The sequence below is a fragment of the Ictalurus furcatus genome, chromosome 10 (assembly GCF_023375685.1).
Source record: "Ictalurus furcatus strain D&B chromosome 10, Billie_1.0, whole genome shotgun sequence".
Lineage (NCBI taxonomy): Eukaryota > Metazoa > Chordata > Actinopteri > Siluriformes > Ictaluridae > Ictalurus > Ictalurus furcatus.
The window spans coordinates 13,041,752-13,064,992 of record NC_071264.1 but is presented as its reverse complement, the minus strand read 5'-3'; the positions used below and the strand labels follow the sequence as shown (position 1 = coordinate 13,064,992).

The 23,241-nt window shown below is 38.5% G+C and overlaps 1 protein-coding gene across 4 annotated transcripts in view; it reads left to right on the top strand.

Moving 5' to 3' along the window:
- Positions 1-21,760, top strand: part of ap3d1 (adaptor related protein complex 3 subunit delta 1) — a 34,464-nt gene extending 12,704 nt beyond the window's left edge. Inside the window, exons 7-33 of one of the 4 annotated variants that reach the window (XM_053634181.1) lie at positions 273-412; positions 578-651; positions 1,437-1,486; positions 1,583-1,632; positions 2,077-2,125; positions 3,667-3,812; positions 4,204-4,352; positions 5,328-5,558; positions 5,795-6,026; positions 6,718-6,863; positions 7,155-7,296; positions 8,565-8,636; positions 8,729-8,804; positions 9,283-9,479; positions 9,574-9,647; positions 10,524-10,686; positions 11,332-11,478; positions 14,207-14,260; positions 14,894-14,995; positions 15,113-15,274; positions 15,938-15,985; positions 16,596-16,785; positions 17,794-17,882; positions 17,975-18,060; positions 18,164-18,285; positions 18,506-18,585; positions 19,176-21,760. In XM_053634181.1, coding sequence (XP_053490156.1) covers positions 273-412; positions 578-651; positions 1,437-1,486; positions 1,583-1,632; positions 2,077-2,125; positions 3,667-3,812; positions 4,204-4,352; positions 5,328-5,558; positions 5,795-6,026; positions 6,718-6,863; positions 7,155-7,296; positions 8,565-8,636; positions 8,729-8,804; positions 9,283-9,479; positions 9,574-9,647; positions 10,524-10,686; positions 11,332-11,478; positions 14,207-14,260; positions 14,894-14,995; positions 15,113-15,274; positions 15,938-15,985; positions 16,596-16,785; positions 17,794-17,882; positions 17,975-18,060; positions 18,164-18,285; positions 18,506-18,585; positions 19,176-19,271 — 3,167 coding nt within the window. In that variant the 3' untranslated portion in view covers positions 19,272-21,760. Of the gene's footprint in view, positions 1-272; positions 413-577; positions 652-1,436; positions 1,487-1,582; positions 1,633-2,076; positions 2,126-3,666; positions 3,813-4,203; positions 4,353-5,327; positions 5,559-5,794; positions 6,027-6,717; positions 6,864-7,154; positions 7,297-8,564; positions 8,637-8,728; positions 8,805-9,282; positions 9,480-9,573; positions 9,648-10,523; positions 10,687-11,331; positions 11,479-14,206; positions 14,261-14,884; positions 14,996-15,112; positions 15,275-15,937; positions 15,986-16,595; positions 16,786-17,793; positions 17,883-17,974; positions 18,061-18,163; positions 18,286-18,505; positions 18,586-19,175 lie in introns of all 4 variants that reach the window. The other 3 variants (XM_053634179.1, XM_053634183.1, XM_053634182.1) reach the window with 3 other exon arrangements.
- The last annotated feature ends 1,481 nt before the right edge of the window (positions 21,761-23,241 follow it).

Sequence of the window (23,241 nt, the reverse complement as noted above, 5' to 3'; positions counted from 1 at the left end):
AGCACATGTGACTACTGTTTAAGAGAATTTCATATACATATATTTTCTGTACTATGAAACAAAGGGAAATCCTGACTTTCACTTGACTGACTTGAAACGGAAGTCTAACGATTCAAGTTCAGATAGTTAACTCAAACAATAAACATTATATGAGCAAATGACTATATAAGGTTCATTTAAAACTTTTGTACACCAAATTTTATACATGTTTATACATGCAGCAAAAGTAATTCAGGTTACTTAAATGTAAATTGTGCTTCTCCTTGTACCAGGTGTCCAGTCAGCAGCCGTTAATGTTATCTGTGAGTTGGCCAGAAGAAACCCCAAGAACTACCTGTCCTTGGCCCCCCTTTTCTTTAAGCTGATGACCTCCTCTACCAACAACTGGGTTCTCATCAAGATCATCAAACTGGTATGTGGAGGACACATGCTCTCTCTATATACGTATGCATTTTTGTGTGTGTGTGTGTGTGTGTGTGTGTGTGTGTGTGTGTGTGTGTGTGTGTGCGCGTGTATATATATCTGTCTAGAGATTCTGTCTGTCTAGACATGAATGTCCATGTTGAATTGTTTTTAGTTTGGTGCCCTCACCCCTCTGGAGCCTCGTCTAGGGAAGAAGCTGATTGAGCCCTTAACTAACCTCATCCACAGGTAAGATTAGTAGCATATATGATTGGAACTACAGGTGTACATCACAGTATACCTATTTCAGTACATACACTGCTAGTCAAAGTGTTTTGAGTTTTTAAAAAATATTTTATTGTTATTTACCCTCTATTGGCAATTAAATAAGGGATTTTTTTAAGGAATTCAGATTTTCTTTTATTTAAAGCACTTATTGTTAATTGTCCAATCTCAGATTTTATGGGGCTCTAAAATAGTGCTTTATTAAAGGCAAGTGTATTTGTTTGGTGAGCCAGTTATCGTAAGCCTAGACTTGTCTTGCATATTAGACAGTGTTCGTATCAGTGCGAAGACAAATATATGTATATTACGTGTCTGAGTAGAGTGATCCTGATTGATGTTTTCCAGTTGCAAACATTTCTCAGTTCACTTGTTCCATTTTCTTTTTCGTTTTTTTCACTTCAACTCATTTTTTTGAAGTTTAGCCAAAAGTGTTACTATAGGACGTTCACAATTTTTTTTTGACTGAAATGACTGAAATTCGATTTAAGGTCCCACACATTAAGTTATTTCATAACTTTCCTAAATTTTCCCTGCAAATTTTTGTATTCCAAAAAGCTGTTAGCTGTTTAACCATCAGCCATTTTAAGGCAAATTGATTGATTCTTTTTTTTTTGGTGATTTTCCTGAACCAAGAAATCTCTATAAACTTTTACTCTGACACACCACCCATCATTGACTGTAACTACTCTGTTAATTAGCTAAAATGTCACTGATTTTCTTTGTCTTTCTTCACTTCACTTCTCTTACAGTACCTCGGCCATGTCGCTGCTATATGAGTGTGTAAACACAGTGATTGCAGGTTGGTACTTTCTCCACACAGTGGAATTAATTGGAATATAATGAACATCTTGTATCAATTTATTTACAGTACTACTGCCCTGTTTCTCCTATTTAGTGTTGATTTCTCTGTCCTCTGGGATGCCCAACCACAGTGCTAGCATTCAGGTGGGTCTCAGTTCTTTGGGTGTCTTGGTTGTAATGTTGTTGTTTTGTTTTTTTGGGTTTTTTTTTAATGAAGTTAATCCTTTTCAATCTTGTCAGATACCATACACTTTAGTCATTTATAGCTAAATATTCTAAATATAATTGTTCTCAATCGGCTGGATTTATTGAGCATATTTGAGCATATCTGTGACCTCAGCTGGATCGGCTATCCATGCAGTTGTGTTTATTAGGAAACAATGAGCAAAAATTCTGATTGTATACCAGTATCCCGAGAAGGTTTATAACCGTAACATGATTTCAGTAGATAGGTCGCGAGTATTAAATAATTCAAGTTAAAGAGAGTAATTGAGAGTAATAAATCTGCTGTGGAAATGATGACTTTAATACAATAGTAATAACCCTCAGTTTCTGATCTTCGCTCTTATTTGTTCCTTGCATCCACAGCTCTGTGTGCAGAAACTGCGAATCCTGATCGAAGACTCGGACCAGAACTGTGAGCCTTCTGTCAATGCCTGCAGTGTGTCATTTTCTCATTGTCTGTGTGTTATCCCCTCAAGCCACTACACATGGAGGACCCAGAGACCTCCATCCTGGATAACTCGAAGCTGCCTTTGTGCTTTAGTTCCGACTCTGCAAAAGAAGGAACAAAAAAATTTCCAAAATTTGTATATGACCTGTAGTGAAAAATGAACAGTTCGCTTCTCTAGTTTGGATGATTATGTTAATCAATCATGTATACAGCATCTCTTACAAACCAGCATCTCTCAGTTCAGAGCTTGGCACTGGAATAGCACCTCAGAAGGGTTCGAGTTATCAGGCTCCCGCTGAGTGCAGTGAATAGAGTTAGCTGTGCAATACCTGGACTGAAAAGTTTTGTTGGTCAGTGATACCTCACAGGAGTTTCTCATTCCTAAATTTAGAGCCAATAAGCAATTCTACTTACAATTGACATTTTTGCATGTGAATATAACCATTGTGGTATAAACGCACCTCCCAGATTACAGATTAGTTGTTAGCCATCTTCTATGTGATTACGATCTTTGTGTTTTGTAGTGAAGTTTTTAACGTTGCTTTTTTTTGTGCGACTCTCATTCTGTCCCACTCAGAGGCTCTAATCATTTGACTTAACTGTTTTGCTAATTGAACCTGACGTAACAAGAGAAAGGTTCAGATGTGTTGTGATGTTCTTTTTGGATATATGGAAGCTGGTTGTAGATGGCTAGTTATTATGCTGAAAGTCTTGCTATTTAAACAGCCTCGTTTCTCAGCATAACTGACCAAATTGTGGGTGAATGAAACTGTTGAGTTGTTGCGGTGTACTTTGTAGACTTGCAAGCATGTAGGGTTTGGCACACTTGCCAAAACAAGTCTGTTGTTAATAATGTGATCTTGGGAATAAGCTGTTTAGTAAAATACATAGTTATGCCTTTGTATTGTATCAGTAGGGTGTGTAACCTGCAAGTGTGGCGAGTAGTTATTTTTTTGCATGTATTTTCTCTCTGTGACCATTTCAAACCATATTCCAGGGTCACATGGTGTACACATTGAGACTACTCGCTTAAGGAATCCAACTGCATGAAGCCTTGATCTGCACGATGACTCGTCATTAGCCAGTGATCAAACATTTGTAACACCACTGTACTCACAAAATCATACAAAACCTCAAGTCCTCGTATGTCTGTGTTGTGTGTGTCTGTGTCTGTGTGTGTGTGTATATGTTGTCTTGTGTCTATTCATCTTCTTATATGTTTCTGTCCCTATTTGAGTTTAAAAGTGGTGTAGGCCTAGCAATGTAGACTTTTTATAGCGTCTGCACATTTAAAAAAAAAAATTTTTTTTAAACCTTCTAGTTCTATAGTGTCTACAAATGTAACTGTGTTTCTACTGAAATATTTGCATTCCTTTACTGCAGAAAGGCAATGACTAATTTAATATAGAGATAAACATGTAGGAGAGCAAGTCCTAGGTAGATAAGTGTAAAGCTAGTCTCTTGCATGGACTCTTATTCTGTGCTGAGTGTGCTTTCTGTTGCAGTGAAATACTTGGGTCTGCTGGCTATGTCCAAGATCCTTAAGACGCACCCGAAGTCTGTGCAGTCGCACAAGGACCTGATCCTGCAGTGTCTGGATGACAAGGACGAGTCCATCCGACTGAGAGCTCTGGATCTTCTCTACGGCATGGTATGGCATCCTGTTTATGCCTCTTTATTTGTGTTTCTCATTGGTTTTAATGTCTTTGATTTCAAATTTACGCAGGTTAGCAGATAAAATGTACCTTTTGTCTCTTTAGCCAACTAAAGATACACACCTAACATAGTCAGAAAGTGTCGAAATACATAAACTTGAGCTTTTACATTAGCCCCTGATTACTAATCATATGTCTAGCGTAAAGTACCGGTTTCATTGTCTGTAGGTATGAAGGGTCTCCCTGATACTTTGGGAAATCCACGCAAAACACACTTCTTGGCAAACCACTGCCCTTTACAAGTAGCTGGTCTGTTTTAAGGTCTGAAGAGCATGAACGACCGTCTGTGTTTTAAGCAGTGCAGTACAATATGTCCCATGTTTGTAGGTCTCTAAGAAGAACCTGATGGAGATTGTAAAGAAGCTGATGCTGCATGTAGATAAGGCTGAAGGCACCACGTATAGGGATGAGCTGCTAACCAAGATAATCGACATTTGCAGCCAGAGCAATTACCAATACATCACTAACTTTGAGTGGTAAGGATGCAGCGCACAACACAACAGAGCCCTGGAAGGTTGATCAGATGACACCCTGTTCACTAAATATTTCAATTTTCCACAAGACTGAGATATACAGCTTGCGATTTTGTTACTTGCTGTATTCAAACTACCACATTCCATATAGTTGCATCATTTAGTGGCATACTAATTGTCATCCTAGGAAAAAAAAAAAAAGATGTGGGTTGGGACACATTGTTCTGCCTGACTGTATGGCATAGCTCACTCGATAACTTCAGTTGGATACAAGAACCTTAAACTAAAACTCAAATGATGCTCATACTCAAGTTCCTTTTAATACACTTAGCACTGCTTGACTCTATATTATACAGTTATAGAAGGGAAATGATTTATAATCGCATTATCCGGTGTCACTCAGAAGAGGACGGGTTTCCTTTTGAGTCTGGTTCCTTTAAAGGTTTCTTTCTGTTTCTTCTTTCTGCCTCAGGGAGTTTTTCCTTGCCGCATCACCTCTAGCTTGCTCGTTAGGGATGAATTTAAATTTAAACTTTATATCCGGATTTCTGTAAAGCCAGTTTGTGACGATGTCAGTTGTTAAGTGTTCTTGAATTGAATTGATAACATTCATACTATAGACAGCTTGGAGGTTTCTGATTCACGTCTGTTTACATGAAACTAAATGCCCGTTGAAAAAGTAAACCAGTAAAAAAATTTAGGGGTTGCTCCTGCTGTTTACTGTTAACGATATTGTTAACCAGCTTACCAGCCCACAGGCTCCCCCTCCTACTCTAATGGGTACTGTTGTGTTGTTGTGTACACACAGGTGCTCAACCAGAGTACATACAGTTTTGGATTCACAGTAATAGCTGTCGTGTACTGCACTCTCCCCTTGAAAACTGGATTTGTGTCCTTTCAGGCTACAGATCTGAGAGATTTATCTAAGCATTTGTAACTTAATTGGCTCATTGTCTTTCTGCTTGTGCATGTTCTCAGGTACATTAGCATTCTGGTGGAGCTAACACGGCTTGAGGGCACTCGTCATGGTCATCTCATTGCCTCTCAGATGCTGGATGTGGCCATCCGTGTGAAGGCCATCAGAGCGTTTGCTGTGGCGCAGATGGCCATGCTGTTGGATAACGCACATCTGCTGACAGGCAACACACAGCGTAATGGCATCTGCGAAGTCCTCTATGCTTCTGCGTGGATCTGCGGGGAATTCTCTGAGTATGTCAGATTGTGAACTGGTTGGAGAATAGTGGTTAAAATTTAAAATATTTTAGGGCTGCAGGTATTATAGTTGTAATGTTGAGTAGTTTATGCTTCAAATAAGTTGAACAATGCAAATCAGAATATTCTTATGTGGGTCTTTTATCAGCAAGCTCTTAAACTTTGCTCATAAAATAGTCAGGCTGGGAAATTTTAAGGTTGTCATTTGTAATGCTTTTATGTTTTGTATTTAGGCACCTGGAAGACCCCATGCAGACACTGGAGGCCATGTTACGGCCCAAAGTGGCAACTCTGCCAGGCCACATCCAGGCTGTCTATGTGCAGAATGCTGCGAAGCTGTTTTCAACATTGCTGCAGAAACATGAGGGGACAGAAGACACCCAGGTTGCCCAGGAGGCTGGCCAACTGCTCATAGAGAGACTCCCTGTGTTCGTCCAGAGTGCTAACCTGGAAGTGCAGGAGAGGGTGAGGCCTGAACTCATGTTTATTATTATTATTATTATTATTATTATTATTATTATTATTATTATTATAATAGTTATTATTATTATAATAGTTATTATTATTATTATTATTATTATTACTATTATTTTATTTAATCTCCCCCCCCCACACCAGGGGTGCCTTCTCTTAACCGGAAAGGGCCAGTGTGGGTGCAGGTTTTCATTCCAACCAAGCAGGAGCCACACCTGATTCCATCTGCTTAATCAGTTGATCTTGGCTTTCAATAGACTCGGGTGTGGCTTCTGCTTGGTTGGAATGAAAACCTGCACCCACACCGGCCCTTTCTGGATAAGATTGGACACCCCTGCTCTACACAATAGAAATCATAATTGTTACTTCTTTTACTCTGTTGTGACTTACAATATACTACTAAACTGTTATCTTTTGATTTTTTTTTTTTTTTTTTGCCACAAAAAAAACAGAACGATGAAATTCGAACACCAAGCTCTCAGTTTTGCTTTGAAAGCAAGCTCTCAAATATAAACTCCATTTCTGAGTGTATTTTTTTTCAAGGCCTGTTGACAGGTTGCATGCAGAAATAAATCAGATTATTGACCAAATCAGTTATTTATAAGCTTTATTATATATAGCCCTGTTCACTGTTGGGGGGGGGGGGGGGGATCCATCATTTGACTTCTTGGTTTTGTTCCAGGCATCATGCATTCTACAGCTGGTGAAATACATTCAGAAGCTGCAGCAGAAGGATGTGGAAGTAGCCGAGGAAGTATCTGCACTTTTTGCAGGAGAGCTTAATCCTGTGGCTCCTAAAGCTCAGAAGAAAGTGCCTGTGCCTGACGGGTGAGTTTCCTAAGGAGGGGCCACACATACACTGACTTTTCACCCAAATTCTGTAATAAAATATCAATTTGTTAATTTGTTTGGGAGAATGGAATGTGTTGGAGGTACTAAATCAATAATCATATGGGCAGAGAGAAGTTCTTACCTTCTTTAGTAATATGATAGGAGGGTACATGAATATACCCATGTTTATCTTTTTTCCTTTATCCACCCATAAGTGAAACTACTTATGCACAGGCCACTATAGTGAGTGCCATGCACTCATTCACAGTGCGATGTTTGCTTTTGCAGACTGGACCTGGATGCCTGGATCAATGAACCTCCATCTGAGAGCGAGTCTGAGGACGAGAAGCCCAAGACTTTGTTTGCTAAAGAGGAGTCCAAGCACTCTCGACCTCGCCACACTGAAGTGGACGAGAAAGAACTGGCAAGGGTGTGTATACCTGCACTCTAGGCTAATCGCTCATAAGACCAAAACGGTATATCTCGGATGTTTCTTTTTTTTGTAGTTGTTTTTGTGAAATGAATGCAGTCTTTAATCATGACTTAGGGGCAGAAGGGATCACCACAGAAATCTGGGTATAAAAACAAAAAAAAATAATTATGGATTTCAAACCTGTGTGTGTATGTGTATATCTCCATCTGCCAACAGTAGAATAGAATAGAGCTGTGTATTTTGATTATTTTCACAACTTGAGTACTTGACAAAAAAATTAACTTGTCCGTTTATTCCCAACAGCTGTTACGACTTTATAAATCATGCTGTGTTTGTGCCCTTGACAAGACAGTAGCAATTCTTTGGCTGTTCTGCATAACAAAGCCCCTGTTCTCTCTCTGTCTTCATTTTCACTCTGCATGTGTGTAAATGTGAGGCGATGGAGTGCAGTACTAGTGGAATTAAAAGATTTTTGAAGCGTTAAACTGGCACATTCTGGGTCTAATAAAAAAAAAAAATCTCAAGCTAATTTATAAATCTGGAAGTCTGAAAGCAGCTTCACACACACCGAGCTAATAAAGGTTTTATGAACGTATATAGTGCATATAATGCATAATTATAATAATCAGACAGTCCAATGTATAAGGCCAGCCCCCAAGCATTTGGTACATAAATACTATAATAAAACCTTGCTTTTATTTAAAGTCAGTAATGTTCAAAACAAGAGAGGGAGTTTACAGTCATGGTTTTGTAAAAGTTTTCCATAAAATGAGCTGGAGGTGCTCTTCAATATATTTGGTGTCTGGAGAAGTCTGGACTGACTTTCTCAGCCTGTTGCCACCACCACATCCCCCTCCAGGGAAAGCAGAAGATGAATGTTCTACAATGACAGTGTGTAGCTATATTTTAGCAAGATGTTATTTTTGTTCTGTAGCCCTGTCTGATCCTCTAATTACTAACATGCCTGCTTTTAACGCAAACCCCAGTATCCTGGTGAAATTCCCCCATTGGCCCTTATCTATCATGGCCCCCTAATAATTGACTACATCTCTCTCTCCCCTCCACTATGGCGCACTATGGCTGCCGTCGCATCATCCAGGTAGATGCTACATGATAGTGGTTTTTGAGGAAATCCCCCCCAATACTATGTAAAGTGCTTTAAGTGTCTATAAAAGTGCTATATAAATCTAAGGTATTATTTTTATTATTATTATTATTACTGTATTTTGTGCTAATTCTCCTTCTGCCTCTTTCAACCCAAACAGAGAAGGGAAGTCAGGAAGCAGGAACAAGCCAACAACCCCTTCTACATTAAGTCCTCCCCATCCACTCAGAAGGTACAGCGGATTAAAGAAACAGAAAGATTGAATGTATTGTATAATATGATAAAATGCCTTCAGGTTTTAGTGCTTGTTGTATGTTGATGCAGGTGTATCAGGACACGCCAGGTGTAGAGCATATTCCAGTGGTACAGATTGATCTCAGCGTGCCACTAAAAGTCCCAGGTAAGCCTGCGTATGAATATACACTTGTCTCGTATTAAAAAGGTCTAAAAAATGATGCATTTTTATGTTAAATAATGCAAATAAAAATATTCATTTTTAAATGTTTAATGGTATCTTGGATAATAAAGTGAGACTACGTTTTTCAAGATCACTCAGCTGGACGTCACTGAATATCACTACTAAATATATTCCTTTCCTTTTTCAATGATATATTTTTGTTTTCATAAGTAGTACATTAATTTCTGTTTTTATTTCACTGAGTTAGCGTGTCACTTTCAGGAGATGGCTATACTGTTGCGCTAACTGCTTCAGTCATCAAATTGTCAGTTTTTTGTTGGTCTTTTTCTTTATTGTGGTTTATACTGTAGATCTGAAAGCAATACTTTAGGAACGCGAAAGTACTGGCTATATATTTGATGACCTCTCTCCTTATTGTCACTTATGATTTTCCACTGTCATACTTTCGCCCCTTTCCCAGGGATGCCCATGTCTGACCAGTACCTGAAGCTGGAGGAGGAGCGTCGGCAGAAGGAGAAAGCAGACAAGAAGAAGAAAGAGAAAAAGAAGAAGAAAGAGAAGCGTGGGAAGGGGAAGAGAGCTGACTCGGGCCCTGAGAGTGAGGAAGATATCACACCTGCTCACCATGTGGACATAGTCACCGAGGAGATGCCAGAGGTAATGCAGATGGTAAACTACACTGAGACTGTAGTGATTCAAAAGGGTAGAATCCTGCATTTGAATTTTAATATTTGTTCTGATCTTTGTGCAGAATGCCTTACCAAGTGATGATGATGACAAAGACCCCAATGATCCACACAAAGCCCTGGACATTGATTTAGACAAGTATGTGCTGTCTGTATGGTTCAACTAGTCCACTTTCACACACACTTCATGCTAAAACCTGGCTTCATCATTATTCTCTAAGCGCTTTGTTACCTTTTCTTTCTTTAAATCATTCGTTAGTGCATCTGTTGATATGAAGTCTCAGTCATGCAGTCGAGGGCACCAGTAAAGGAGGCCCTTAGCCAGTTCACTCTCCTCTCACACACACACACACACACACACACACACACACACACTTTGATCTGCCTCTTTTGTTTCTGTCTCTTGTGCACACATCTGTCTTCCTGCCAGTCTGCTTTCTGGTGCTAACTGCAGGTGAGTGCTAGGTCCATAAGCCAGTCTGATTACCAATCCCTGGTTCTTTCCTTCTTTTCTAAATGAAGCGTTGTAGGTATTTGGCAGTAGTAGTTGACCTGGGGACATCTCTGTGTTGCTGATAGGAAAGCACTCATTCAGTTTGATCATCTGTGCTGGGAAATTAGTTGCTGTGATTTCATGGAGAGATTTTCATCTATTGAGGGAATGACTGTTTGTTTATAGATACGTCAATATGAGTGACTGCAGTTCCCTGCTCTCCTGACTGTAATTTGAAATTGTTCTAAGGCAACACATTATTGCACCAATATTCATGCTGAATGACTGCTTAGTTAAGATTGCTCAACACTCTCGCCAGTTTGTGTTCATCAAGGCTGACCCCTTCGATTTTGTTCTTTATTTATTTGGCTTCCTCTTAGTACTGAGGTGTAGAATACTGCTTCCTGCTGCACTTGGCCTAGAAAGTCTAGGACCATACATGGGCCACTCGTACAGAATGTGGATCACTGAGAATTGTGTGTGTGTGTGTGTGTGTGTGTGTGTGTGTCCTTGTCCTTCTAGGCCCCTGGCAGACAGTGAGAAGCTGCCGGTGAGGACACACCGCCCTGATGCTGTTAAGAGCCCTGGGACAGATGAAGACCGAGAGAGTGTCCGACTGGAGCCTAAGAAGAGGAGCAGCAAGGAGAAGAAAGAGAAGAAGAAGGACAAGGATAAGGATAGGAAGGTATGTTTGACTCAATTTTACTGAGAGAAAGCAGAAAGCCATGGCTATGTAGAAAAGGCTGTTGAGTTAATAGATCTTTTATACACAGCACTGTTGATTTTTCGATTCTGATCGGTCAGAAGGTATTTAATTTTCTATAAAAGCAGCTCTGACAGTAGTGCCAGCTGTAAGTCAAATCGCAGGTTTATATGGATGCACTCATCCTAATATGTTGTTGTTTCTATAGTTACTGGTAATTCACAGGGAGTTGTATGAGTCACTTGTCACAAAAATGGATTGTGAAAGCATGTTTATCATAAACTTTTCAAAAATATCAATGGGAATATATGTCAAATATTTTTCTCATATGAATTCATAGAGGTGCCAGTAATTGCTGCACACCTATATTTAACAAGGATATATATAATTTGTATGAACCTGTTTGCAATTGTTTGATATACATGAGAGAAGAGTATTTTTGTGAATTTATTTTCACAAGTCAATTTTTTTTTTTTCAAATATTAAAAAGTTAAACAATAAAGACAATTTTTCACAACCTTCTTTGCTCATATTTACCAAGGGTGCCAATATTAGTGGAGGGCACTGTATATTCACAATTGATGAGGATATCCCCAAGCCTGTCTGTCCTATGTTTTGTTGTTGCAGAAGAGCAAAGAAGAAGAGAAGAAGAAAAAGAAGAAGAAACACAAAAATGATGTGGAGGAAGAGCCGGTAGAGCCTCCCTTAGAAAATCCAGAGCAATCAGAAGAGACCAGCGTGGTGGCGGCCCCACCGACCTCCACGTCTGCCGAGGTGTGACTTTACAGCAGTTCAGGATTCTTTTATGTTTAGGTTTAGAGAAGTGTTCCATGGAAAAAGACCTCTGCATTGCAGAGTTTAAAGTTTAACACATTTTACAATAATCACATCAGAAGAATGTGTAATACATCAGCTACCAAGATCTAATGCCCTTTTGGGCAATTATAACATAAATTAACATTATAAATGGGTTTCCCACCAATAGTGGGATAAGAAACCACAGCCAGTAATAATTTAGGAGCATTTTTCATGTGTTATGAATGGTTGTGGTTTTATTTATTTATTTTATTTATTTATGTATTTATTTATTTTTATAAATTGTTTATAAGAATTTTTAGGAAATAATTTTGTCAACATACATATAATTCTTATAAACAAGGTTCTGTTCTTCTGTTTATGTTTGGTAGTATTTCAAGTGCCAAAATCAATCGATCCCTTCACGCGTATTAACCAATCTGAGATTATTAGAAGTTAAGAACATTTTTAATGAGTATTGTGATTGCTTTGTATTGCCTGCCTGTAATCCCTATGTTCTGTTGAATTTGCCATGGTTATAGGTTTATGTTAAGCACAATAGTAGGTTGTTGATGCTGCATAGATTCTCATGCATTAGGCCTCTCAGAAAATGTTAAATTTTTTGCATTTAAAGGAAAAATCCACCCTGAATGTCAAATGATCTTCAATGACGTTCTGAGTTTAACTATATATGCTTTAAATTTTGTTTGCTAATATTGGTCTATATTCACTTTGGCTAATGGTTTTCTACAGTGCATTTCTGCGCCTTGCATTCTGGAGTCCAGCATTTATCTCCCATGCTTCTCTGTTGGATAACTCATTAATGTGCTGTTGAATGTCAGTGAAAAATTGTGCGAAAGGAAGTTCTTGCTCTTTTGTTTATAGTACCTAACAGTGAAATCTGATCATTATCCCTTATGCTTAAGATCGTTGAGAATTCTTCTCCTATCATCCTTTTGTAATTTGTAACTGTGAGAGCACTGTACTCCTGTGACATCAGAGCAGCACGCAACCACTAACAGTATAAGGAATAACAAGAACACAGCATATACAGTGCTGTCAGAAAGTATTTGCCCCATCCTGAGTTCTTCTGTTTTTGTGTATATCTCCTATTAAATAGTTTCAGAAATGGAAATAAAATCGAAGATAAAACAAAGGCAACCTGAGTAAACACAAAATACAGTTTTTAAATTATAATGTTTTTTACTGAAGAAAAAAAGTTATCCAATATCAACTGGGCCTGTGTGAAAATGTATTTGCCCCCGTAGTTATTAATTCCCCAAATCAATGAAACTGCATTCATAATGGGGTTCAGCTGGACTAGACACAACCGGGCCTGATTACTGCAAACCCTGTTCAATCAAATCAACACTTAAATAGAACTTTTTCAACAGCGTGAAGTTAGTTAAAAAGTCTTACCCAGTAACATACTATGCCAAAGTTGAAAGAAATTCCAGAAATGATGTGGAAGAAGGTGATTGAAATACATCAGTCTGGGAAGGGTTACAAAGCTATTTCAAAGGCTCCGGGACTCCAAAGGACCACAGTGAGAGGCATTATCTCCAAATGGAAAAACTCTGCACAGTAGTGAACCTTCTCAGAAGTGTTGACCTTCCAAAATTCCTCCACGTCTCATCCAGGAAGTCACAAAAGAGCCAAGGGCAACATCAAAGGACCTACAGACCTCTCTTGCATCAATAACGGTCACTGTTCATGACTCCACTATCAGAAAGACACAGGGCAAATATGGCATCCATGGAAGAGTGGCAAGGCATAAACCACTGCTAACCCAGAAGAACATTAAGGCTCATCTGAATTTTTGCCAAAGCACACCTTGATGATGATCCTCAAAACTTTTGGGAGAATGTTCTGTGGACTGATGAGTCGAAATTGGAACTGTTTGGAAGACAGGAGTCCTGTTACATCTGCCGTAAACTAAACACAGAATTCCACAAAAAGAACATAGTTATGGTCAAGCATGGTGGTGGAAGTGTGATGGTGTGCGGATGCTTTTCTGCTTCAGGGTTCTGGTTAACTTGCAATAAATTAGGGAAACATGAATTCTGCTCTCTACCAGAAAATACTAAAGCAGAATGTCCGGTCTTCAGTCCTAAGTTGAAACTCGAGCGCAGCTGGATTATGCAGCAAGACAATGATCCAAAGTGTAGGAGTAAATCCTAGTCCTAGAAATAAGTGAAAGACTGATCTCCATTTATTGGAAGTGTTTGGTTGTAGTTATTGCTGATTATTGCGGTTATTACAACCAGATTTCAAGTTTAAGGGGACAATTAGTTTTTCCTGTTGGTGATTTGTGTTGGAGAATTTATTTATTTTTGCTTCAATAAAAAAATTACAAAATAAAAAGTGTATTGTGTGTTTATTCAGGTTACCTTTGTTTTATGTTGTATTTTGTTTGAAGATCTAAAACTATTTAGTATGAGATGTACACAAAACAGAAGAAATCAGGATGGGGCAAATATTTTTCACAATGCTGTTCTAACAATTTGGCACCAAAACCACCAAGCACATCACAAATATTTCTGTGTGTGTGTGTGTGTGTGTGTGTGTGTGTGTGTGTGTGTGTAATATTTCCCTAAGTCCAAATTGATTTAGTTTAAGGTGCATTGACAGCTGTTTTTTTAATTAATTAATTAATTAATTAATTTTTTAACAGAACTTATTCTCTACCTTGCCCTTTTTGTTCTAGGCCTCCGATTTGGATTTCTGGCTCTCTAGTGCTGCTGTTCCCCCACCTGCCAAGGTCCGATTTCACCCTCCCTCCTTTCTTTCACATGGTGGTGTCTATTTTTGTTTCTCCTAACAAAAGCGTGTATTTTCATCCTCTCTTCTTGTCAGTGTGCCACAGTCTTACTCTGTCTGAGGTCCCTGAACACCTATTCACAGGGATCGTGGTTATTAATTTCTGGGCTTGCTCTGAGGTTATTACGTGTGTGTTTGTGTCTGTGTGTCTGACCAGCTTTCTTTAACATTGTCTTGTGTCTTGCTTTGCTGTAAACCATGTTTTTGCAGTCACGATACCTAGAGGAATGTTGCTGACAATTCTGCTTAATCCAATCTCTCACAAGCAGCTGTTGATCCTGCTGGTAACAGATATAACTTGTATTCCAGTGTTTACATTTTTTTATGAGACAATATCATAGGACATTTTATTCCTTACTATTTTAAGTTCTTTCTCCCTTTTCTCAGAGTCGTTTGCAGCATTTTTTCAGCATCATTGCCCCTGAACAGTATTAAATCATTTAAGCAGGAACACTGCTGCAAGAGCAGACTTGTTTAATATGCATGTTCTCTGTCATACACGTAGATGTGTATTAGTGTGTGATCCAAAACTCACTGCTCTTATCACCTATGCTAATGTGAACAGTGTTTTCAGGAGGCAACGGTTCCACCATCGGCCCCAGCTCCTGAGACGAGCGTAGCTGCAGCCCCAGATTCTGAATCGGACGAGCCCAAAGATGAAGAACCCGAAGAGGTGGTAGGTCATAAGCTAACTGTGCATGATGTTGTACACTCTGCGATTAAGGAGGATAAAATGGTAAATATAGCGAGCATGGGCTGGAAAGTCATTTTGCTCTTTCTGCTTCTCATTCAGAAAACGTCTAAACATAAGAAGAAAAAGCAGAAGAAAGAAAAAGAAAAGGATGAAAAGGAGAAGAAGAAGAAAAAGCGCCATCACCATCACCACCACCACAGTGAGGGAGACGGGAGGGACTCGGTACAAAATGGCACCATGGAAGAGGAGGAGCCTCTACCGGTCAGTCGCTTTCCAACACCTGTACACCACAGTATGGTAACAGTGCAGTGGTGCGATTTTGCAAGGAGTAGTCAGAGCTCTCTCTTGCTCCAATACCGATCCAGTATAAAGACGTGCTAATGGCCCAAGATAAAATTTCAACATTTGTTGGAACATTTGTTTATCATCATGGAGTTTGTTAAGTAGTTTAACAAAGCCTGTGAAAATGATTTCTTTAAAAACAAGTAAGGGTTTAATTAAACTGCCAATAGTGAAGGTGAACCAAAGTGTAAACAAATTAAGCTTTGAAAGGGGGCCGAAATTGTTAGCGCTCCACTGTTTTAATTTCTGCGTTTCTTCACCACTCTATTTCATGTAAAAGCAGCACACATAGCATTAAAAAAAGCATTCACAAGGTTTTAGTTTGGTTACAAGTTAGTCATTTCTGCATTTCAGACCATTGAGTATATGTAAGAGCAGAACGCATACCACAGAAACACCAATCACAGTATATTATCATCAGACTGACGCTAATTTAAATGCACACTATTGCATTAGAAGTCATAGTGTTTGCTAGTGGATTAAAAACTTATTGTCAAGAAAATGTGGTATGTGCTGCGTAACTGTCCTATTTATTCTTTTACTTCCACGTGTTAACACTGTATATATGTTTTATCTTTACAGCCCATGTCAAACTACTGTCTCCTGGCTGAAAACATGTACATTAAAATGGTAAGCTTATTAGTGACTTGGATTCATTGATTTTAAAGGCATATTCATACACACTGCAGTTCCTAGTACTGAATGAAGTCAATTAAGAACCTGTTAATGTGATGAAGTTAGTCTTGCTGACTAGAAATTGATATGTTCATGGTTGCTTATTAATAATAATTAGTGAACCATGTTGCTATGGTAGCCGGTAGATAACCTGTTCTGTTACGGGATTCTGGTGTTTAAATCTTGCCCTGTTCCCTGTCTCCCGTCCCTGTTAAAGATGAAGGAGGATGCTGATCAGGTACTGGCAGATAAAATACAGCTTCAATAAAGAGCGGTTTGTTGTGCAGTGCTTTAGGACACTTGATGTGCTTGATTATGCTTTAAACCTAAAGTGCATTTTCTTCATATTAAATCCAGCAGTGTGTTCCAACATATCTGATAGTATGGCAAATTGTACTGTTTGAATATATTTCCCTTTTCCTTTTAGAATAGGCTTAAGTTCAGTCTCTTAGGAACTTAAGCATGTTCTTTGCAAACTGTTCAGAGGTGTGAGTGTTCTGCTTGGTGAAGAATGTAGGGCTTCATTTCGTCATGCTAAAAGGGCACTGTGGCTCTTTCTTCACAGGTGTACGATATTCAGGGAAATTTGCAAGATGGCAGTCAGGTCATGGTGTCGGTCATCTTTGAGAACAAGAGCAACAGTTTCCTGAAGTCCATGGAATTCAACGTTCTGGACTCCCTCAACTCAAAACTGCAGCGGCCGGCTGGAGCTGGACCTCATGATGGGCTCGTCGTTCCTTTCCAGCTGCCACCAGGTATGACCAAAAATGAAACTTAAGACATGATTGACCTGCCATGCTTATTCATAACGAGATACAATTTGCCACTGTCACTCTACCCACCATCTTGCCTTATAAAGACTGGCTTATACTTCAGTGTAGTTGCACATAATCAAATCTGCATATCTGGAGAGGTACACACTTCCAAAACCTCAACAAGATGTCATATGAATCTGCAATACCATGTCTCAGGCAAAAGCTCATTGTCTGAGAAGGGAAGTGTGTCCAGTAGCATTGGGGTTGGGACCTGAACAATTTAAGGGTCTGCACCCCCTCCACAGGCCTACTTGACCACTCTAGCAGTCATTTCTGAGCTCAGTTGGCTCAAGGTCTACCAAATAACATAAACATCAAACACTTGTTATTTATTTATTTATTTATTTATTTATTTATTTATTTATTTAACTTTTAATGAACACAAGAAATAGACAGGTTTATTTCTCTTTCAATAGCCTACTCACAACTAGGAACTGCTGAGACAAACCCAAATAATATTTTCCTGATGTAAATGGTGTAATATTAGAACAAAAGTATTTAGTTACTGGTAGATATTGAGTTCGCGTTGTGCTGTGTTATTTGAACGTAAAATTGTAGTTCTCAGAAATGAGAAAACATCAGGTAAATACAAATACGGCAGGCCATTACATATATCAGTGTAATATTGCCGCAGTGATCAAGCACAGTATAAACAACTCATCATCTACAGTCTTTTACTACTTCTCTCAATTCTCCCTACTATAGTGATGAGACTTTTCTTTTCTGTGCAATGTGGTTTATTACGTTTCACACTTCCCTCTATAACACACACACTTATGTTATGTGCATGTACACTGGCAGACCCTTAAGGAGAAGTGAACACTTGTTGATGCACAGAAGTGTATATAAATCATGTCCAAGTCCTCAAAATATTAAGTTTTTCTATATACAAACTAAAGCTGAAGCTGAGGTTTTATACTTTGTGGTTTTTGCTCTGATGTTCCGCAGGGGTGTCAAATGAGGCCCGCTTTGTGTTCTCAGTGCAGAGCATTGTCATGCCTCAGAAACTGAAGGGAACCCTCACCTTCATAGTAAAGGTAAAACTCATCTAAACACACACAGTGCAGATTTACACAAGGATGACACCCTTCACCAAATTCTATCACCTGACTATATTTTCCTGTCACAGTCGGAAGATTCCTCAACCCATGAGAAACTGGACTTCAAACTGCACTTTACCTGCACATCATACCTAATCACAACTCCATGCTACAGGTCAGGAGTGAGCAAACACTTTCAAGTAGAACTGAGTCTCGTTTTTTTTTTTTGTTGTTAGCCTGGCCAGATTGAATTGAATGGCTCTACTTTGTGTAAACAGTGATGCGTACGCCAAGCTGTTGGAGTCCGGGGACTTAAAGAGCAGCTCTCTGAAGCTGGAGGGAGTCAACATGCCTTTCCACCACCTGTTGGCTAGAATCTGCTTCCATCACCATTTCTCTGGTAGGCTTTGGGAAAGCTGTTTTTCAGTTTAATCTCTATACACCACATCTGTAGTGTAGAGATTACAGATAATAATTAGGTTTAAAAATACTGGAGAATTTGTTCAATGCTTGTGGATTTGAAAATATCTCAAAGAGCCACAGCCAGCAAAAGACAGCTCGTATGAAGCTTGTGATTTTCCAAACCTCTCATGTACTATCCAATACTTTTTTTGGAGCAGTTGTGGAGAGGATCGACTCCTGTGCCTCCATGTATAGCAGGTCAATCCAGGGTCACCATGTCTGTTTGCTGGTCAAAACCGTAAGTTCTAAGTTCTCCATTTTTGGTGTTTTTTGTTTGTTTGTTTTTTGCAAATGCTGAGCAGGACAAAGCAGTTACTGAAGCTGAATAAATAAGTGAATGTTGCGTGCTGTAACTTGCTGGTAAATGAGCCTTAATATTTGAGCAATGTTCTTAAATGCTCTAGGTGCCCCAAACATCTCAGAAATAATGTTAAGAGCTGTGTAGAGGATGTGAAGTGCAGACAAAACACCAACATGCTCAAAAAAGTTCTGAAACAAAAAAAGACAAGCATGAGGATTTGTACTGTATGTGTGGACTGACGATGAGGTGGAATTTCTGCTTAAGATTACAGTAGGATACAAAGTGTTTACCTAGGTCTTTTTTAGAGAGCACAAACTAACCATGATAAACACCTAACGCATTCATAACACACAGAATAGCAGTGGACATGCACAGGTTCACACTGTGGTGATAACTTTTTCCAAAACAGGTTTTCCCCCTCCACACAAACAGTGAAGACACGTGGAAAGCCGAAAACACAAGGAGAATAAAATGCATTTTCCAAAATAACCATACACATGGTCTAACTTTGACTCTCTTGGTCCTAGGCTGATCAGACCGTCTCCATTGATGCTAAATGTGATGAACCTTCACTGCTGGGGAATGTGCTGGACGAGATAAAGCAGACCTTCTCGCAATGTTGATTGTGTCTGAGAGACCAACAGTGCCCTTGACCTCCCTCTCCATTGCCCTCTTGCTGAATCTGACACTCAGAATCATATCACAAACACTGAGGCTGGTTTCCCCTCGTCTCTGCCTACCTTATATTTATTGGAACTCTTGATTCGATTTATCTTTCTCTTTTATTCCTCTCCTTTTTTTTTTTTTTCTTTCCCTAGTCTTCTTGTCTGTCAGCCTCAGTCTGGTGTTCGATCTCACTAAGCTTGCCACCCCATTCTGCTCTCTCATTGTCTTAATAGTCTAACTCTCAGTTTATTAACTGGATTTATTTGTTGTTTAATGTTGGTTGATAAGGTTTTTGTTTGTTTTTTTTTGTTTGTTTTTTTTGTATTGTGTTGCATTTTGTTGGTTGCTTTCTTTCATTTCGGTGTTCTCTCTGCGTCTTTGTTTAATCTTTGAATTAAACTTAAGTTTAGTGTCTTCCTCTTTAGTCTCTGTGTGTGTGTGTGTGTGTGTCTGCGCGTGCGTCTTATTTTTTTCTCTCTCTGTTAATCCTTTTTCTGAGAGCAGAAACTTGATTTTTTTTTTAGTTTTATGCCCGAAGCCCCGTCCACCTTTTCTTCTAGCTACCAACCTAAATTTTAGTTCAGCGCCATCACTGTCCCACCCAAGTGACTGTAATACACAAGGCTTGAAAACATGGTTCCAAAAGTGTAACCTAGTGTGCTTTTTGATTGAAAATATGGTTAGTTCTGGGACCAATTTCAATTCCAGTTCACTTGGACTTGTTACCAACATAACTAATGATCCAGTGTGTGTGGGTTCTGGGGTTTTTTTGTTTTTTTTTAAATAACTGATACAGATGTCTATTCTCCTGTCTGACAGAATAAATCAAACACAACACTGTTACTCTTATGTTAGAGTTTTCCACATTATTGTAAAGCATGCAGCTTTACAAGTTTATTACACACTAAATGATGCTGTGGAGGTTTGCAATTAATGAACAGTATAACTGTCACATGGGAGAATTATTTACTACAGTCATTACTCCTGCTTGCTGCTTGCTTAAGATCATAACAAGAAACCAGATAAATGTCTCTCTTAGAAGGCTCCACATACATAATGAAGGACTTTGAACTCTAACAAATAAGTGACCAAACTAAAAGTATCAGATGAAATAATTTCTTCAGTCAGTATTGTACTTCGTGGTTACTTGTGTATCTCTCTCTCTCTCTCTCTCTCTCTGTGGTAAGCTGCATATTATTCTGAGATATGCCCTCCACCTCACCTCTGTCTGCATCACTTTTACTTCGTGTAAACTGGACGAAGGCCAGACTTGTACCCGTGTTCTCCTGCTCCTTTGTTCACTTGGCAGTTGTGCTGAATTGCATCTTTTCCAATATTTTTCCCTCCCATATACCTTTTCCCTTTGTAATGTACTGCCTAGTCAAGGAACTTGCTCAAATGTAATTCATAGTTTTGTTAACCTGATGCAGCACTCTGTAGCACACAATTGTAACATCCAGCTGAAACAGGAGGCTGCTCTTCCCAAAGCCCTAAAATTAAGATTTGTTGCACAGTTCTGTTTGATTGAAGAGCTCTATTTAGCATTAATGACTAACTAGCCAGTGGTTTAAGGCTAAAAGCTTCTAGGTTGAAGGCAAATGCTGGCCAATAAGATACAGGCCATGTTTATATAAATGACCAACCAATAAGGCATGTCCCCGCCCCAAAGTGTGCATATTTCCATAATCATGAGCATGTGTACGCAAATTTGGGTGGCTATGTCTGGATGGAAAGTGTAATCTATACGAACACAGGCTACATACAGAGAAGCAACTGTAATTCTTTATTTTTCAAATTAAACTTGCATGAGTAGAAATTGATCATTTTTGTTCTTTTTGTCTAAGGACATGCATACAAGCCATCCCTAGCATTCCTTTTTTTGTTGTTGCAGTTCCTAGTTTTCTTTTATATATAAATATATACAGTATATTAAGTGTAAGTTGGCTTCATCATACTACACTTCGGATTGTATAATGTATTTTTATCTGTTAAGAGAACATACAATTTAGAAAAAAAATCTTGGAATGGTTTTAAATCTTAAGTTTTGTGTTAAATTATCTTATTAGAAGGCCAGGTTTTGTTGATGTTAAAGACATTGAGGTAGGGTGTAACCAGCTCATAAAAGCAGCTCACGTCCTGACACCACACCCCATCCCCAACGCCATCTTCCCTGATCAACTGTAGCGAAAATCTTGCTGGATTTTGCTTGTATCACTCAATGTACTCCCAGTGCTCTTCGTTTGAAGGTACTGCCTCCTTCAACTATGTCTTTTCTGACTGTATGATGTAATATAATGTTTCAAGAATAAATGAGAATGACCAGTAATTTGCTATTTACATTCCCTTTAACTGAGAGGTTTACCCAGCAGAGTTATGATAGACGTAGGCTGCTGTAGTTTTCTTTTGCTGTGTGACGGTGGTGTACCAATAAATTCCCACTTCTGAACGATTTGTATTCTTTTAAGTTTTTGTTGTCTTTAGGAACATGGAATAATTTATTTAGATTACTTTATATATAATAGCCATCAATGTTCTGTAGAGAGTACTTTAGATATGATGAGGTAGTGACAGTAATAAAATTAATGATACAGTTTTGTTGGAAAATCTACTATTTAACTTAGTTGATATTTAACATGACATACACATTAACAGTTATGAGAATAAAATTTTTTTAAAAAACGATTGCGTTCCTGTTTGCAGAACATATTTATACCCAATGCCAAGGCGCTCATCTTGCCAACACCACCAACCAACAAATTGGCACCAGAGTCACTAAACACATCACAAATATTTTAACATCAACATATTTTATGTGTTCAGGGTGAAATTCTGTTTTATGTTTGACTTATTAATAAAGACATTATTGTTTGTTTTATTCAGAGAAGGCACACTGATAACATTTTAAGTTAAATGCTTAAGCTTTGCATTTTCTATTCCTGTGACATCAAGAAGTTGTAAGAACAGCCACAATCAGATGTGTCCAGAGATTCTGGTACTAATTTGTTAGTTGATGTATTCTCGTTGTGTTGACATTGTAGGGTGGGCATTTGTAACATTGTTACAATGGCGTCAAATATGAAAAAAAAAAATAAAAAATTCCAGCAATGTCAATCATAAGGGATAACGCTATTTACAAACTGATGAGCACCATGGTGTTGACGGTGGTATTAGCATGTAAGTTCAAGCTTTGGAAGCTGATCTGTTTGAGCAAAGTGTACTGATGAGGAAATGAGAGAGCTGGATAGACTAAATGACTAAAGCACCGCTGCATCAATCTCTTTCAGTTAACCAATGTGTTGATGGTGGAAGTTGGACTAAAAACTAAATATTGATCACCACTGAAGATCACATTATTTAGAAAGATGAAAATACATTCACATCATTCAGGGTGGACTTTTGCTAGAAGTGCATTAGAGCAGTGATTTGTATATGTAGAAATCCACAACTTTAGTTAAAGTAGCAAAAGCTTGGTGGTTTTCTCGCTTTTTCTTTTATGACTAGTATTGATAATGATTCGCAGTATAACCATCTAGTTTATTAATATTCAACATCATCCTCCTATTTTCTATCATTAAATAGAAAAGAAAGTGCAAAAGTCGAGGTAAGGTGTTTATTTTGTCACTTAAATCCCCCGTTTTTATTTCCTTTCTGCGGTTCCTTCCTAGTTCCATGCGTTTTCCTGTATTTATGTTGTGAAGTAATCTGCTATGTTATTACTTTCTTACCAACTCCGGTACACCTTGATATTGGAAAAATAAAATCATTGTGAATGTTTTCAGACATTTTTTCTATTCTGGAAAAGATCTTCAGAATCGAGGGATTAGCAGTTTCTCGGTAACACATGAAGCTGCGCTTTTTATTATTATCTTTTTAACGTCACACAAAAAGAGAGGCTGGTGAGAGAACAACTTAATAGCGGTTATAATG